At 37.8% G+C, this 13,820-nt stretch overlaps 1 protein-coding gene across 1 annotated transcript; it reads left to right on the top strand.

The window, feature by feature from the left end:
* Window positions 1-2,335: 2,335 nt before the first annotated feature.
* On the top strand, window positions 2,336-12,498 carry ptgs1 (prostaglandin-endoperoxide synthase 1). The gene is made up of 11 exons (XM_020643953.3): window positions 2,336-2,442; window positions 2,546-2,626; window positions 4,605-4,721; window positions 5,868-6,008; window positions 6,234-6,377; window positions 6,466-6,647; window positions 6,776-6,859; window positions 8,525-8,771; window positions 9,346-9,632; window positions 10,353-10,500; window positions 11,891-12,498. Exons 1-11 carry the CDS (start codon window positions 2,421-2,423, stop codon window positions 12,238-12,240), a joined length of 1,803 nt encoding a protein of 600 aa, XP_020499609.2. The 5' UTR covers window positions 2,336-2,420; the 3' UTR covers window positions 12,241-12,498.
* Window positions 12,499-13,820: the final 1,322 nt, after the last annotated feature.

Raw genomic sequence — 13,820 nt, 5'->3', positions numbered from 1 at the left:
CTCCGCTTTGTTAGAAACTCACCCATGATACCCCTCGTCTGAAGGCCCATTGCTGCTCCGTCAGTTATTGGCTTGCTCCCCAACTAGACAGGAAGTGTGCTAATCTGTAACCTGATCCAGGGGAAGGAAGAAGTCAGGAAAAGCCTTCAGTGCTTTCACCAATCATATTCATCACAGAGCCAGGCGCAGGCTCGTTTAGAGCGGGAGCACGGCTTAACTAAACATCTTTTTTCATAAAATAAATGCTTCCAGGTTACTCCGAGTCCAGGTTCCACTCACTGCAGCATCTGATCTCAATTACCAGGAATGCTAAAGGAAGCAGTGCGGCTCGGGCCTGCAGCCCACGCTAACAGCCCTATGGCATCGCAGCTAGGAGTCCTTTCAGGCACTTGTAAGGCGGGAAACGATGATTTGATAATTAGTTCCTGATGCTTCTCATTCTCTTTCATATCAATCATGTGTAGGAAACAGAGTGTAGTTCAAATACAGTTTGCTGTTTGAAGCTGCAGAGGAGTAGATGTATGGATGCCTGCACATCTAAACAACCACCAAAACCAAACACACAAAAACTGCAGAGCGCTAAAAAGGAAGGGGAAAAAAACACATTGACGACTGATTGTTAGAAGCTTATTTCAACATCCATTCACAGTGAAAATATTTAAGGATTTGTTAATGCACTTTATTTCTGACTCATGCCTCATTTCTACATTAGCCTAGTAGAGTTTACATGACTGCACAATGCATACCAACACACTTTGATAACATTTTACATTTTTAAGGTTCATTTTCTGTTAAAAAAAAACAAAAAAAAAAAAACGGCTGAAATATTTTAATATTTCAAAATTGCAAGTGTTCCCATGTGTCAACACTTCAGATTTTAAAGAAGACTTATTTTTTTTGGGTGAAAACTAAAAGAGGTTCAGTTGAGTTGTTCCAGCATAAAGGGCTAGCTGGCTTGCCTATGTCTTTTTGTCCTTAAGCACACACTAACATACAAACAGACAATGCAATATGCACCTAAAGGTGACAGGAGGATGAGCTCATACATATTCGACCACACAAACTGTCACCTCCATGAGGATGTCAGGATATGGGAAAGAAACATAACTGCCATTGTGTCTTTCGTATCACTGAAATACATCAGCTGCTGAAAAATTATCTGAACATGTTTCAGTCCAGATTTGACTCATACCCATGTGGACATCTCATGCAAGCTTTGGTTCTTAAATTGCTACAGTATGCAGAAAATTACAGGCACTCAACACTCAAAAATCTCCCATCGCTTCAGCTCAGTTTATGTCTCTGTGGGAAGGTATGAATGATCAGAACCTGGCAACTTAGTTTCATTGTTTGGATCATTTTTCTTTGTTTCTTTCCCCAGATATTAAAAAAAGGATAATCATCAGATGAAATAGGAGCTCCACATTCTCCTTTGGGTCTATTGATTTAGTAGAGATCTTCTGATTATCTTTAAAGAACTGGAAATGACGCAAATACAATATATTTTCAAATGTTTTATATTAACATTCCTTTGACAATTTACAAGCATTTAAAAAAATACCAATTCTACTTTGCAGGATTATGTGTTAAAATAAATTCAAGATGGCAAACAAAAAAGCAGACAGTGTTATAATCAGGGTTTACATTAATTGCTAGATTACATTTTTGTCCTGGTACAGTGATGCTGTGAGTATAATTGGCAGGGAAATGAGAGCAACCTATTTTTACTAAAATGGAGGCCGACAACATATTGGGTTGTGTCACTCTTAGTTCAGCTATTGTAAGTGCTTCTTTAATTGATCTGGGTCAAAGAGTATGAAACGCATACAGTAAACTTAGATGCAAATAGTCAAGTTTTTAAGTTGTCCTAAAAAACAAAACAAGGAATCATCAATCAGTTTTTAGCAATTCAATTAGATTTTGAAAATAGTTTTCAGTCATCTTTTTTGAAAACAGAAATTTTAGTAAGTGTGTGCAGACTGTCAATTGAATAAAACATATTAGTTAATTATTTCAACAAGTGATACATTCATTTACCAGCAGGTGGCAACAAAGCAATTTTGAAATTCTCCTTGAGCATCACCCTGTTTCCTGTGTTGCCATTCACTGTTATCATTTTACTCACACAAACAATAATATTCATACTTGGTGGCAACTGTTTACTTAAAATAAACAGGCAGATTGATATTGATTTGAACAGTTTTGTGAGTGAAAATTGCACAAAGGTTCTGTGTTAAGAAATATGAAATCAAAGTTATTTGGTGCAAAATGCAGCAGGCCTCCTTTAAAAATAGAGGAAGTAGAGGAAACTGTGTGACCGCCCCCATTCACTGCTGCCTGATGTTAAATAGACGGACCATACAAGTGGGCATGCTTATTGTTATGGAGAGAGTGCACAAAAGCTGAACTTACATAACAATATGCATCGTGGAATCATGAAAGGTGAGTCCTAAAATTATTCAGTGGAACACATTCTGACCATATTTGATGTTTTTAAGCCAGAATTTAATTTCTGGTTTAATTAAATGTTTTAATTGTTCTATAGAGTTTGGCCTCTTTTCTATCTGGCTGTTCATCCACCTGTTGCTGGTCCATAGCTCCTCCTGTGCTGGTGAGCCAAGTGTTGGTAAGAATTGTCAAAGTCCAAACTGATGCACTGAGATCCTTCTGATTAGGATGTACTAATTATAATGACAGCATACTCATACACTGTACGTTCACTCCCTATTTTTAAAGATTTAATTATTGTACCCAACAATTGATTTGCATCAATGGATAATTCAACTTCAACCTTCACATAAAGTTGTGTTAACGATAATAGCACAGCTATATTTGTTTTGAAAAAAGCGTATCAGTAACTATTTAATTAACTGATTTAAGTTAAGTCATTTGAATTTCACATACATAAAAAAGATATTGTAGCAGAAAAACAACTTCAACATCGTCGTAAAAAAAATCTACGTGTACTAATGTCTAATTATGAACTAGCACTGCGGTTATAAATATGAATTATAATATGTAAAGTATGTGTTTATATGCTAAGTATGGCAATAATGAAAATATATTGTAAACAATAGCACTACCAGTCTTATAAATGATTGTGATCGTGGTGGGTGCTGTTGCCTTGACTCTACTTGGTGATTGGTTGTTGCTGTAAAAAAGATTATAACTCTTTCACTGTATTATAATCGTTGCAAAATCATGTAAATGGTTAACTGGCTTATCATTGGCAGAAGAGCCCCATATTAGTTCCTTTTTCTTGCATTATGTATCTTTAGTTAACTGGCCAAAATGCTCCGGGAATATGGCACATAGGCCTAAGTATGGCACAACTACATGGGAAACAATCCTGACAGCATCACATCATTGTCAGTCTTAAATATCTTCTCAGTTTCTTCAGGTTTGCCTGATGAAGGTTTTCTTGTACACCATTTCCAATACATATTTGTCTGCATTTTAGACGGTTTGTGGAAGTTTACCTTTAGGTTTTTGATGGACACATTGTTCTCCTACACACCCTGTCTCATGAAATGGATGTGCGAAGGTTTTTTCTCAGTAGATTCAACATGGCAGAGGTGGAAAGACCAAAAAAATGTTAATGTAGCAAACTAAGAGGAGTAAAATAGAGAGTGACTATGCAAGAGGCTGGACAAGAGTAAACCCTGAATTAGCTTTTACTTGTTGGACAGATGTAGTATTGCATGTGAAATCTGAAGGGGCAGCTACTCACAACAGATACCAATTCTAATATAATGTTTCTGTAAATCAAGTAAAACTGTATCTGACAATAGATAGGTATGAATAGATGTAAACCTAAGTGTTGCATTTCCAGGCAAAGAAGGGCCACATCTTTGAGCTACATCATGCTCTGCTTCTGTAAACAAACCTTAGTATGGTGGAGTCTAACCCACTGCAGAGTGAAAACTAGTAGAAAAGACTGTAGATATAACCCATGATATATGAATGCACACAATTCAGTCAATAAATTGTGCATTTGATAAATAACCTTATCAGAAATGTTGACTTTCACTGGGTACCAGTCCGTCCAAGTACCAGCTAGAGTAAGACTAATATCTTTTTAATTTTAGAGTCACAACATGTTAAGTTATCCTTGTACATTGGGCATGCCTATCTATGCTCTCGTTCACAGCTACTGAGAAAGAAATAGCTGCAGTGTCTCATTATCTCATTGAACGTCTGCATCTAGAGGGGTGGGACAGGAAGCCGTGTTGTAGAGAGTGTGAGAGTGTTGAAGATATGAGGAGGTGGGTGGGGTTTGCGTGAGGTAGCAGCAACTTGCTGAACTCTGAATTAATAAATTTAGTTTAATGATTTCTGTGAAGAGACTAAATAAAACATTTAAAAAAAAGTTTTAATCCAGTGAAGGTTCACTTCACTGGATTAGGTTCACTTCACAGAAAATACCCAATAAAAACACAATCTGATAGCCAAATATATGTGTTTGTATAATTTTAAGTGCAGTTAAAATGAATAAAGATAAGTCATTACTCCGACTGTGACATCAGCCATATGATATATAAGGGGCTAGATTATAACAATCAATCATCCATACAAATGACGATGATTTTTGTCATTGTTTGCAGTGAATCCTTGCTGCTACTACCCGTGTCAGAACTCAGGAGTTTGTGTGAGGTTTGGTACAGACGGCTATGAATGTGACTGCATTCGCACTGGTTTCCATGGAGACAACTGCACTGTTCGTAAGTACAGAAAAGTTTCCTTTTTTTCCCGTTCTTTTTTCTAGATTTTCATTTGGGCTTTTTATGCTTTTATTTAGCGACAGGACAGTGGATAGAGTCAGGAATGGGGGGGGTGAGAGAGTGGGGAATGACATGTGGGAAATGAGCCACAGGTTGGATTTGAACCCGCACCGCCCTCTTGAAGGACTATGGCCTCTGTACATGGGGCATGTGCACTAACTACTAGGCTGCCAGCGCCCTAAACATTTACCTGTTTTAACTTAAATAGAAATGTCACTGTGAGTGTGGGTTAATTTAAAAGTCACCTGGCCAATCTACCACTACTACCACAAACCTCAGCCCTAAGATAACACCAGATTTGTGTTTTATGGGCACCATTTAGTCTTCATCTGAGCCTAATCCTGCAGTGTTTAAACTTTAAAGTTTAATTTATTGAGTTCATTTTTCAGATTTGTGGTAATAAAAAACAGAATTTTTCCATTGAAGACATAACGATTAAAGAAAAGTCTAAGCTACAGATGAGATAAATCTGTCATTTTCTGTAGATTATTCTCAAAATGTAGAATTAGTTGGTTCTTTCAGCAACTTCTCTACCAGGCTATAAGTCATTAATAAATAACTTTGTCATAGCAGGGTTGAAAAAGCTCACTAGGTGGGTATTTCTTATAGTAAACTTAAAAAACAGAAGTTGGTAATTGGTCAAACATTGGTGAGGTATTTATATAGCTGATCGTTTGCTCTTACTGACATTGTTCCTTTTTTTCTAGATCCTTGCTTGTGTTGTACTTACTCTCTGATGTACGTCGCTTTGGATAAAAGCATCTGCTAAGTGAATTGTAGAATTGTTTGTAAGAAAAAAACCCAACAAGAGTTAGTAATCCCTAACCACTAACGTTATTTGCTAGTTCATCGTTAGTTTGTGATAGATGTATTTTTTTTTTCAGAAGGTCAAAAGTCAAATGATCCATTTGTGGGCTCTAACCCTAAAGACAAAAAAACCAAAAGGTTTTTCTCCTATTATTGGCTTATAGATGAATATTAGGCATTAATACATATTTATTACAAAGGTCAAAACTCACACTCACTCAATTCTTTACAAAGGATCATATTTTCCTTAAATCATTGACTCTTCAACCTTTTGTGCAGCTGAGTTCTGGACCAGAGTTCATCTCTTGCTGAAACCCAGTCCTGCGGCCGTTCACTACATCCTCACACACTTCCAATTTTTCTGGGACATCATCAACAACACTTTCTTGAGAGACACATTGATGAGATTAGTGCTGACAGGTGAGTGGTTTTTGTGTTATCAGATGAACATACATTAATGCAAATAACTTTCAAGACTGTGCATGATCAGATCGGAGACTGCTAAAGTTAATTTCAGTGAATAAAATGTGTATATCAAGTTACTAGAACTGAATAAATATTAACATTTTCTTTGCTAGGTTTAAAATAAATCCTCAGTTTGTGAAATAGAAATGTGTAATTAAATTGTGACTTGTTCTACCATAGTTAGAAGCCACCTTATCCCAAGCCCTCCAACCTACAATACGAAGTATGGATACCTTAGCTGGGAGTCCTACTACAACATCTCGTACTACACCCGGCTGCTCCCACCTGTACCTGAAGATTGCCCTCTACCAATGGGAACTAAAGGTGAGACCCACATGTAAACAGCTGCTCACAGCTGTGCACCCGAGGGAATGTTTCTTGACATCAACGTTTCTTGTATCTTTCTTTCCAGGTAAATCTGTTCTTCCTGATACCAAAGTTTTGGCTGAGAGGTTTTTCAGGAGAAATAAATTTAGGCCAGACCCTCAGGGGACAAACCTGATGTTTGCCTTCATGGCCCAACATTTCACCCACCAATTTTTCAAGACAAACCATAAGGTTCCTGGGGGCTTCACCAAGGCTTTAGGACATGGGGTGAGATACAGCAGTCGGCTACTACGAGAACGAGTATTAAACAATTACAAAAGATAGGAAAACAATAAAACATGTCAATATTTGGGTTTGACTTGATTTGGGCTATGTATTTTCTCTTACTCATCCAGGTAGATGCCGGTAATATCTATGGCGATAACCTCGCGCGACAGCTTCAACTCCGCCTTCATAAAGATGGAAAGCTAAAATATCAGGTAATGGAGTAAGAGCTTGGCATGGTGGAAGGAAGGGTCTTTTTGCTTTGTATATCAGAGCATTAGGAGATGATCAATATCACTCATGTCTGCATTGTAAAAATTTAGCAAGAGCCAGCTGCAAGTTAGCTTAGCTTAGCATGAGGACCAGTAACGGAGTCTCTGAGGGACAAAATCTGCTGTCAATCAGAAAGTTTTCCTTTCTACTATACGTACAGGTTTAACTTAAGATGATTTGTATTATTCATACAAAACATGATAAAAAAATATATTCTGATACATGATTGTAGATTATGATTATGATTATCATGACCAAGTAGTGGATAAAAAGTATACAGAAAGGGCCCACCATTACAAGGAGCAACAGCAAAATGATACTTGCATGAGTCACCCAAACATAGGCTATCGTATTATACTGAAATGGATGATTCCATTTCCTTTTCCTTTTGGTACCTTTAGTATATTTCAATCAGGAGAGACTTATTTAAGAATGAACAATTATTATTTAACAATATTGGAAATAAATGTGCAAAGTCTTTGGGGATTAGACTCCATCATGACAACTTCATGTACTCGGAAGGGTAATGACTGGGGTGGAGGAGGGTTGCAGCGATTGCATTGCAATGACAAACTGACTGTGGAAGAGAGAGAACAGATTTCAACATTTGCTGAACCGCTGTTGGATTATTACTTAAAGAGTAAACAATTTGCTGGTCACCATAGCAGGGAGATGGTGGAAGTGGTAGAGGAAGTGGCTAAGTTGAATGAAGAAATTGGATAAATACGTGAGAGAATATCACCAGTCTTCCTGCTTGAACTTACGCTGAACTCCATTAAGATGCCAATTTTCTACTTATATAAAAGTTAGTTTTTTGAATACATATAACAATATTGCAGACTATCTCTACACAGTGGTAATGTTAATTTAATTCTAAATACTTCTTTTATCACGCCTCACAACATGAAAGCAAAATGTGAAATTGATAGCAGATATGCTCTTTTTTGTGAAGACCACATACACTCAGCTCAGTAACATTTTCTAGACCATCCTCAAGCAAAGTGCCTTTTAAGCAGTTTAGCAGACTGAATGGTTTGAGGGCCTTCCCGCTCAAACCCCCATAATAAGTCTGACAAATGCTGGATAACATCTACCAGTGATTCAGAAATGAGTAAGAGGTGTGTCTCTCTACAATCGCTATCACTGTTATCTGAAAAACTGTACCACAAGTTTCTCAGAAGTTAGAGTGACACAGGATATTTTTAGATTCACAAGTAGTCTATTAAAGAGGCTGTTAGCTCTGTAGTACTTTTAACATCTAGTGTAGTACTCAGCCCATCTTGTCCTGAGCACAACACAGCCAAATTAAAGTTGATTTGAAAAGAGAAAATAGCTTTTTGAATAGCTTGATCGAGGCTTTAAAATACGCTTCTCTTGGAGCGCTGTTTTTTTGCTCAGTTGGTTGAGCAGGCACTGTACAGAGTTAGTCCTTGCAGCTTCAATTCCTGATCCTGAAGCTGTTTGGTGCATGTCATTCCCAACTCTCTCTCCCCTCATTTCCTGTCTCGAAAAGCTTTGCTAGCAACAATAAAAGGCAAAAGCTTGAAATACAATTTTAAAGAAATACATCCCTTGCATGTGTATAACTGATTGTTATTTGTTCACAGTTAGTAAAAGGTGAGATGTACCCTCCTAGAGTCTCTGAGGTCCCTGTGCACATGGTGTATCCTGAAGCTGTCACTCCTGAGCAGCGTCTTGCCATTGGTCAGGAGGTGTTTGGCATCCTGCCAGGCCTCACCATGTACGCTACAGTATGGCTGAGGGAGCATAACAGAGTCTGTGACATCCTGAAGACAGAGCATCCCACCTGGGATGATGAGCAGCTCTTCCAGACCACCAGACTCATCATCATTGGTGAGTGCATCAGAAGACATGATGCCCTCATTAAAAGGTCGTCCAATACCAATGCTTTGTCATGCACCATCAGCGTCTCATAGCCTACAGATACACAAGGCAACCTTTTGCAGCGTGACATCAACTCGAGTTTCATCCAACTCCAGTGTAAACCTGTTAGGGGGAATATAAAATGTCCTGCACTAAAGCTTTTGATGGTGGCGATGGGAGGAATAAATAATGCAGAACTAACAACCGGGAGTCTTGGGTTTAACCCCAGTTCAAAATGCAGGGCTTTAAAAAAATGCTGTACAGTTGGGTACTTGTTCACAGACACAACAATGTTCAAAAAGGGACAAACCAAATACTTAAGGGTCACTAATAACAGATCCAACCCTAAGGAGTCGAGAAGGAAAAGATCAACTCCAATGTACCTGCTGCTTGTGTATGAGACGCCAATGGGAAATTACAAAGCGTCAGTTTTTGACAAAGTGGGGTGCTGTAGGGTTGTACATGTATTTATATACAGTTTAAATGTTTGTAGAAATAATATGGTCCTGCCTTGGCTCAGAGTAAATGTTTTTTTTTCCTACAGGAGAGACAATAAACATCATAATCGAAGAGTATGTGCAGCAGCTGAGTGGTTACCTGCTGAAGATGAAGTTTGATCCTACCCTGCTCTTCAACGCACGTTTCCAGTACAGCAACCGCATCTCTTTAGAGTTCTGTCACCTCTACCACTGGCACCCGCTGATGCCTGACAGCTTCATCATTGACGGAGAAGAAATCCCATACTCCCAGTTTATTTATAATACCTCCCTCCTCACGCACTACGGGGTGGAGAAACTGGTGGACGCTTTCTCTCGTCAGCCTGCAGGACAGGTAGACAAGATAGTATAACTTATCCAATTGAGTCAGAAAGCAGTTAATAGTACCTACGAGTTTGTATTGGTGATTCTAAAGAAATCAAGGCACCCATTGTTCAGACACCTTCAAATTCATGTTTTACAAATTCAGGAGCATGAAAAATGTGCTATACTTATAAAACAGATGATGAAATTCAAGTTTTCTGACCCATCAGACTGACTTTTATCACAGTAAAGACATACAAACGTAGCTGGAAAGTAGTTGCTTTGCAGAAATGTCATTTATCACCAACTCTCTGCTCCTTGGTATCTGAGAAGAGCTCTCAAATAGATTACAGTGATGTTGCAATTTTTGATTTGTCACATATTTAAAACCACCAAACCACTTCGTGTCTTCAGTTCAAGCAGACTTCCTCTCACATTCTCTTCATCGAATCAAATGAGAGATAATATATCTCACCTATTTTCTGCAGCATCACTTGCATGCAAGACAAAAGATGCTGATCAATGAGTGTGGTTACATGCCAAGCCTGTGAGAAAGTATTTCTAAACAGTTCTTCAGTCAGAATTTAGAGTCCACCATAGCACTGCAGACTGCACTAGTTAAAGTAGCAAATTATCCTTTTCTTTCTTGAAGTGCTGCATTTGACACGATTCACCATCACATCCAATTACAGAGACTAGAACAATTACTTGGCATTACAGGGACTGCTTTTTTTGTTTGTTTGTGTTTCAGATCGGTGGAGGAAAAAACTCTCATGAAGTTGTTCTCAAAGTGGCAGAAATGGTCATCAGAGAGTCCAGAGCAGCCCGTGTGCAGCCCTTTAATGAATACAGAAAGAGGTTTAACTTAAAGCCATACACCTCTTTTTATGAACTTACTGGTAAGCATGTTCAATTTTCTAACTAAAATACTGTAACTATGACTTTAATGCCTTTAACTCCTTCATTTTAACTTCAAATTATTCAAAACTGGATTCATGTCATAAATTGTGTTTTCTTTGTCATCCTTTAGAATTTTGAATTGTTTTTGTTTCTATGGTTTTGCATAAAGTGACATTTGGAACAATTACATTATTGCTGCACAGGGGAAGCTATTGGTCTTTCATTACATCACCTCAATTCCTTCATATCACTGAAAAAGGTCAATAACTGAGCTAAATGTAAGAATTAAATAGACTGTAAAACCAGTTATCTGATAATAGCAAGATTAAACAACATACATAATTTCATAGCAACGTATTGAATTGTTTATAACTTTTAATAGAACATTAAAAAGTCACTAATTTTATCTTTTCTCACACTGGTTCATCCTTGCATCCATTTCTGCTCAGGTCATGTTAACTGCTCAACAAGGTTGCATCAGTCTCTTTTTTTACCACTTCTTGATAAGAGCTAACCACAGGGCGCAGGTGGCCTAGCCATTAGGTCAAAGGTTATGTATGGAGGATGTAGTCCTCCAAACGGGCGGCCCAGGTTTAAGTCCGACCTGTTGCTCCTTTCCCACATGTCATTCCCCACTCTCTCTCTTTATAGTTTTCTACTCTACCCACTCTCATATTCAATAAAAAATAAATTAAACCACTGATCAAGTATTACTGCTTCTGATGCGCCAGCATTTGTGAATCAACTCTTATACTTAGTATGAATGAGGATAATAGACACGGAGTCACTTTTACAGCAATTTGGCCCAAAGAATTGCAGAGCTCTACCTATTCAACTAACGACAGTGGATAAGAAGTCGAGGGATCTGGAAAGTCATCCAAAATGCATCCTGTCAGTTTTAAGTTTACTATGATTATTTTCACAGACTTTTTGCTGTCATTTAATAAAGAAAAGGGTAGAGAGATAAGAAATGTGGGGAGAGAGAGTGGGCATGACATGCATCAGAATAGCAACAGGCCGGTAACCCAGCCTGTGACCAGTGCAACAAGGACTGTTATGAGATACAAATATCAATCTGATGTTGGTACTACAAGAAAAGAAAGGGGTCACCACAGTAAGATGGGACCGTCCGCTGCTTCCGGGGGAACCTATCCAGTCATTATTGAGTAACTTAAGTTAATCAACTTAAATCTATGCTAGTGTTAATCAAACCTGTAACAGGTAAATGACAGAGTTATTTAACTTTGATTTTAAAATTGGTAAAGGAAACCAATCAGCTTGTTCCATTAGGCCTACAGTATTATGAGTAATGACTGTGAGTATCTTCAGATTTTGGCGACACATAACAAGTAAGCAATGCATAATTTCCATCCTTTCTTTTCCCTGCAGGTGAGACAGAAATGGCCAGAGGTTTGGAGGAATTGTACGGTGACATAGATGCTTTAGAGCTTTACACTGGCGTCCTATTGGAGAAAACTCGTTCTGACGGCATATTTGGTGAGAGTATGGTAGAGATGGGTGCTCCCTTCTCTTTGAAGGGCCTGATGGGAAATCCAATCTGCTCCCCTGAGTACTGGAAGTCCAGCACCTTTGGAGGAGAGACGGGCTTCAATATCGTGAAAACGGCTACTTTGAAGAAACTGGTGTGCCTCAATACCAAGTGGTGTCCGTATGTGGACTTCCATGTGCCAAGAAATGAGGAGGAAGCAAAACCAAGAAAACCATCCACTGAACTTTAAATGATTTATCACCTCATGAGCAGTTAATGGCTATAAAGCTAAAACATGCTAGCTCAGTGTTTTAAGGTCTACCTCTTGAAAGTACAGCTGACAAATAACGTACTGATGTTTATAGAGAACTGTAATAAATGTATTCATTATTCAGCAGGAACATTTTCCAGAGCTTATTGGGACTCATTTGTTCATCTTTGTTCAAATAATTTTTGATTTGGCAATTACGGTTGTTACCATTCATGCCAATAAAGCATCTTGAACTTGTTCTCGTGTTATTTTACTCTTCTTTTTAGAATGGTGTTATTACAACACTGTTTCTTTTTTTTAATTCAAAAACAACCTAACTTCTTGATTAGCTAGGTTGATCTTGCCAAAACAACAGGTTACCTTGACAACATTAAGATGTAATAAAAACATGTCTGTTGGTGGTTGATTGCATCTTTGTTTTTGTTTTTCAAATGTGGTGCAAATTCTTAGCAAGATGTATCAGTCGAACCCTGGAAATTGGTACGACAACATCTCGAACGCTATATTAGATTAGCATCACATAATTCTCAGTGTTACGGGGTCACTATAGATTTAAAAGCCATGCAAAGTTGTTTTGCTACGTTAGCAGCATTGCCAACGACTTTGAACAAGACTGAAATATTTCATCACATGTTCAATAATTGGCTAAAAAAAATGATTTAGGCTTTCATGAACCCAGAGAATGCATCCATTTTATTTTTTTGATTTGTAACACAAATGAGTCAAAGTTTTCACTGTGAATTTACAGACTATAATGACCTCTACTTTTCTCTGATGTAGATATTTGGGATGGATTTAAATTGTATTCTGGGGAAGAATCCTAATTGATAATCCCTGACTTTTTGCAGAAACACAATTTTACAGTAGATATTTGGACTTCATAAACAACTGTCATTATCTTTTAGCACCAACATGTAAAACTGGTTGCCTGGTGTGAGTTCTGAAGAATAACCTACAACCTACTGAAAACAAACATCACCAGTATTGCAAGAATCTACTGTTTAATATCAATTCACTAATTTTAGAATGCTTACATGCAAAACGTTGTGTATCTTCTCATCAGCACACAAAGTGAGTATAATGACATTAGTACTTACTGTAGCTGTGCACATGTAATCATTCTTTATAGAGCAATCCAAAATTGCAAAACACTGCACAAAGGCAGCAAATTTAAAGTTATAACATCATAAGCAAGATAGATAGATACTTTATTGATCCCGGGGGAAATTGAAATGCAAAAGCAGCACGTAATAATTGCACATGTACATGATTTCATGATTTCATTTTAGTTGGGGAAAGAACAGGATGCAGAAGTTGGTGCATCACCTTGTATACGTGAGAAAAGGGTTCACACTCTATAGTGGTTTCTCAGAATAAAGTCAGAGTGACTTCTGTTTTTCAAGTATGTGTAAATTTAGAAGTGAGAAAGACAGCTTTACTATAATGTGCACTAGAGCATGGTATCAAAATGCTCTGTCATCATGCTAAATCATTATGCTTCTAAGCTGCACAGTGTGTGCTAATGATGCATTTGTCAAACAAAGGTAAAACCAAGTATG

This window comes from Labrus bergylta, chromosome 2 (genome assembly GCF_963930695.1).
Source record: "Labrus bergylta chromosome 2, fLabBer1.1, whole genome shotgun sequence".
Taxonomy (NCBI): domain Eukaryota; kingdom Metazoa; phylum Chordata; class Actinopteri; order Labriformes; family Labridae; genus Labrus; species Labrus bergylta.
Note: the sequence above shows the minus strand (reverse complement) of the source record. Positions and strands in the feature narration are given on the sequence as shown.

Bases quoted from the DNA above. Each gene is read 5' to 3' on its own strand.
- ptgs1 (XM_020643953.3), top strand. From the start codon at position 2,421: ATGCATCGTGGAATCATGAAAG. The intron at 4,722-5,867 runs GTAAGTACAGAA...CCTTTTGTGCAG, and splicing joins TGGAGACAACTGCACTGTTC to CTGAGTTCTGGACCAGAGTT. The intron at 6,009-6,233 runs GTGAGTGGTTTT...GTTCTACCATAG, and splicing joins GATGAGATTAGTGCTGACAG to TTAGAAGCCACCTTATCCCA.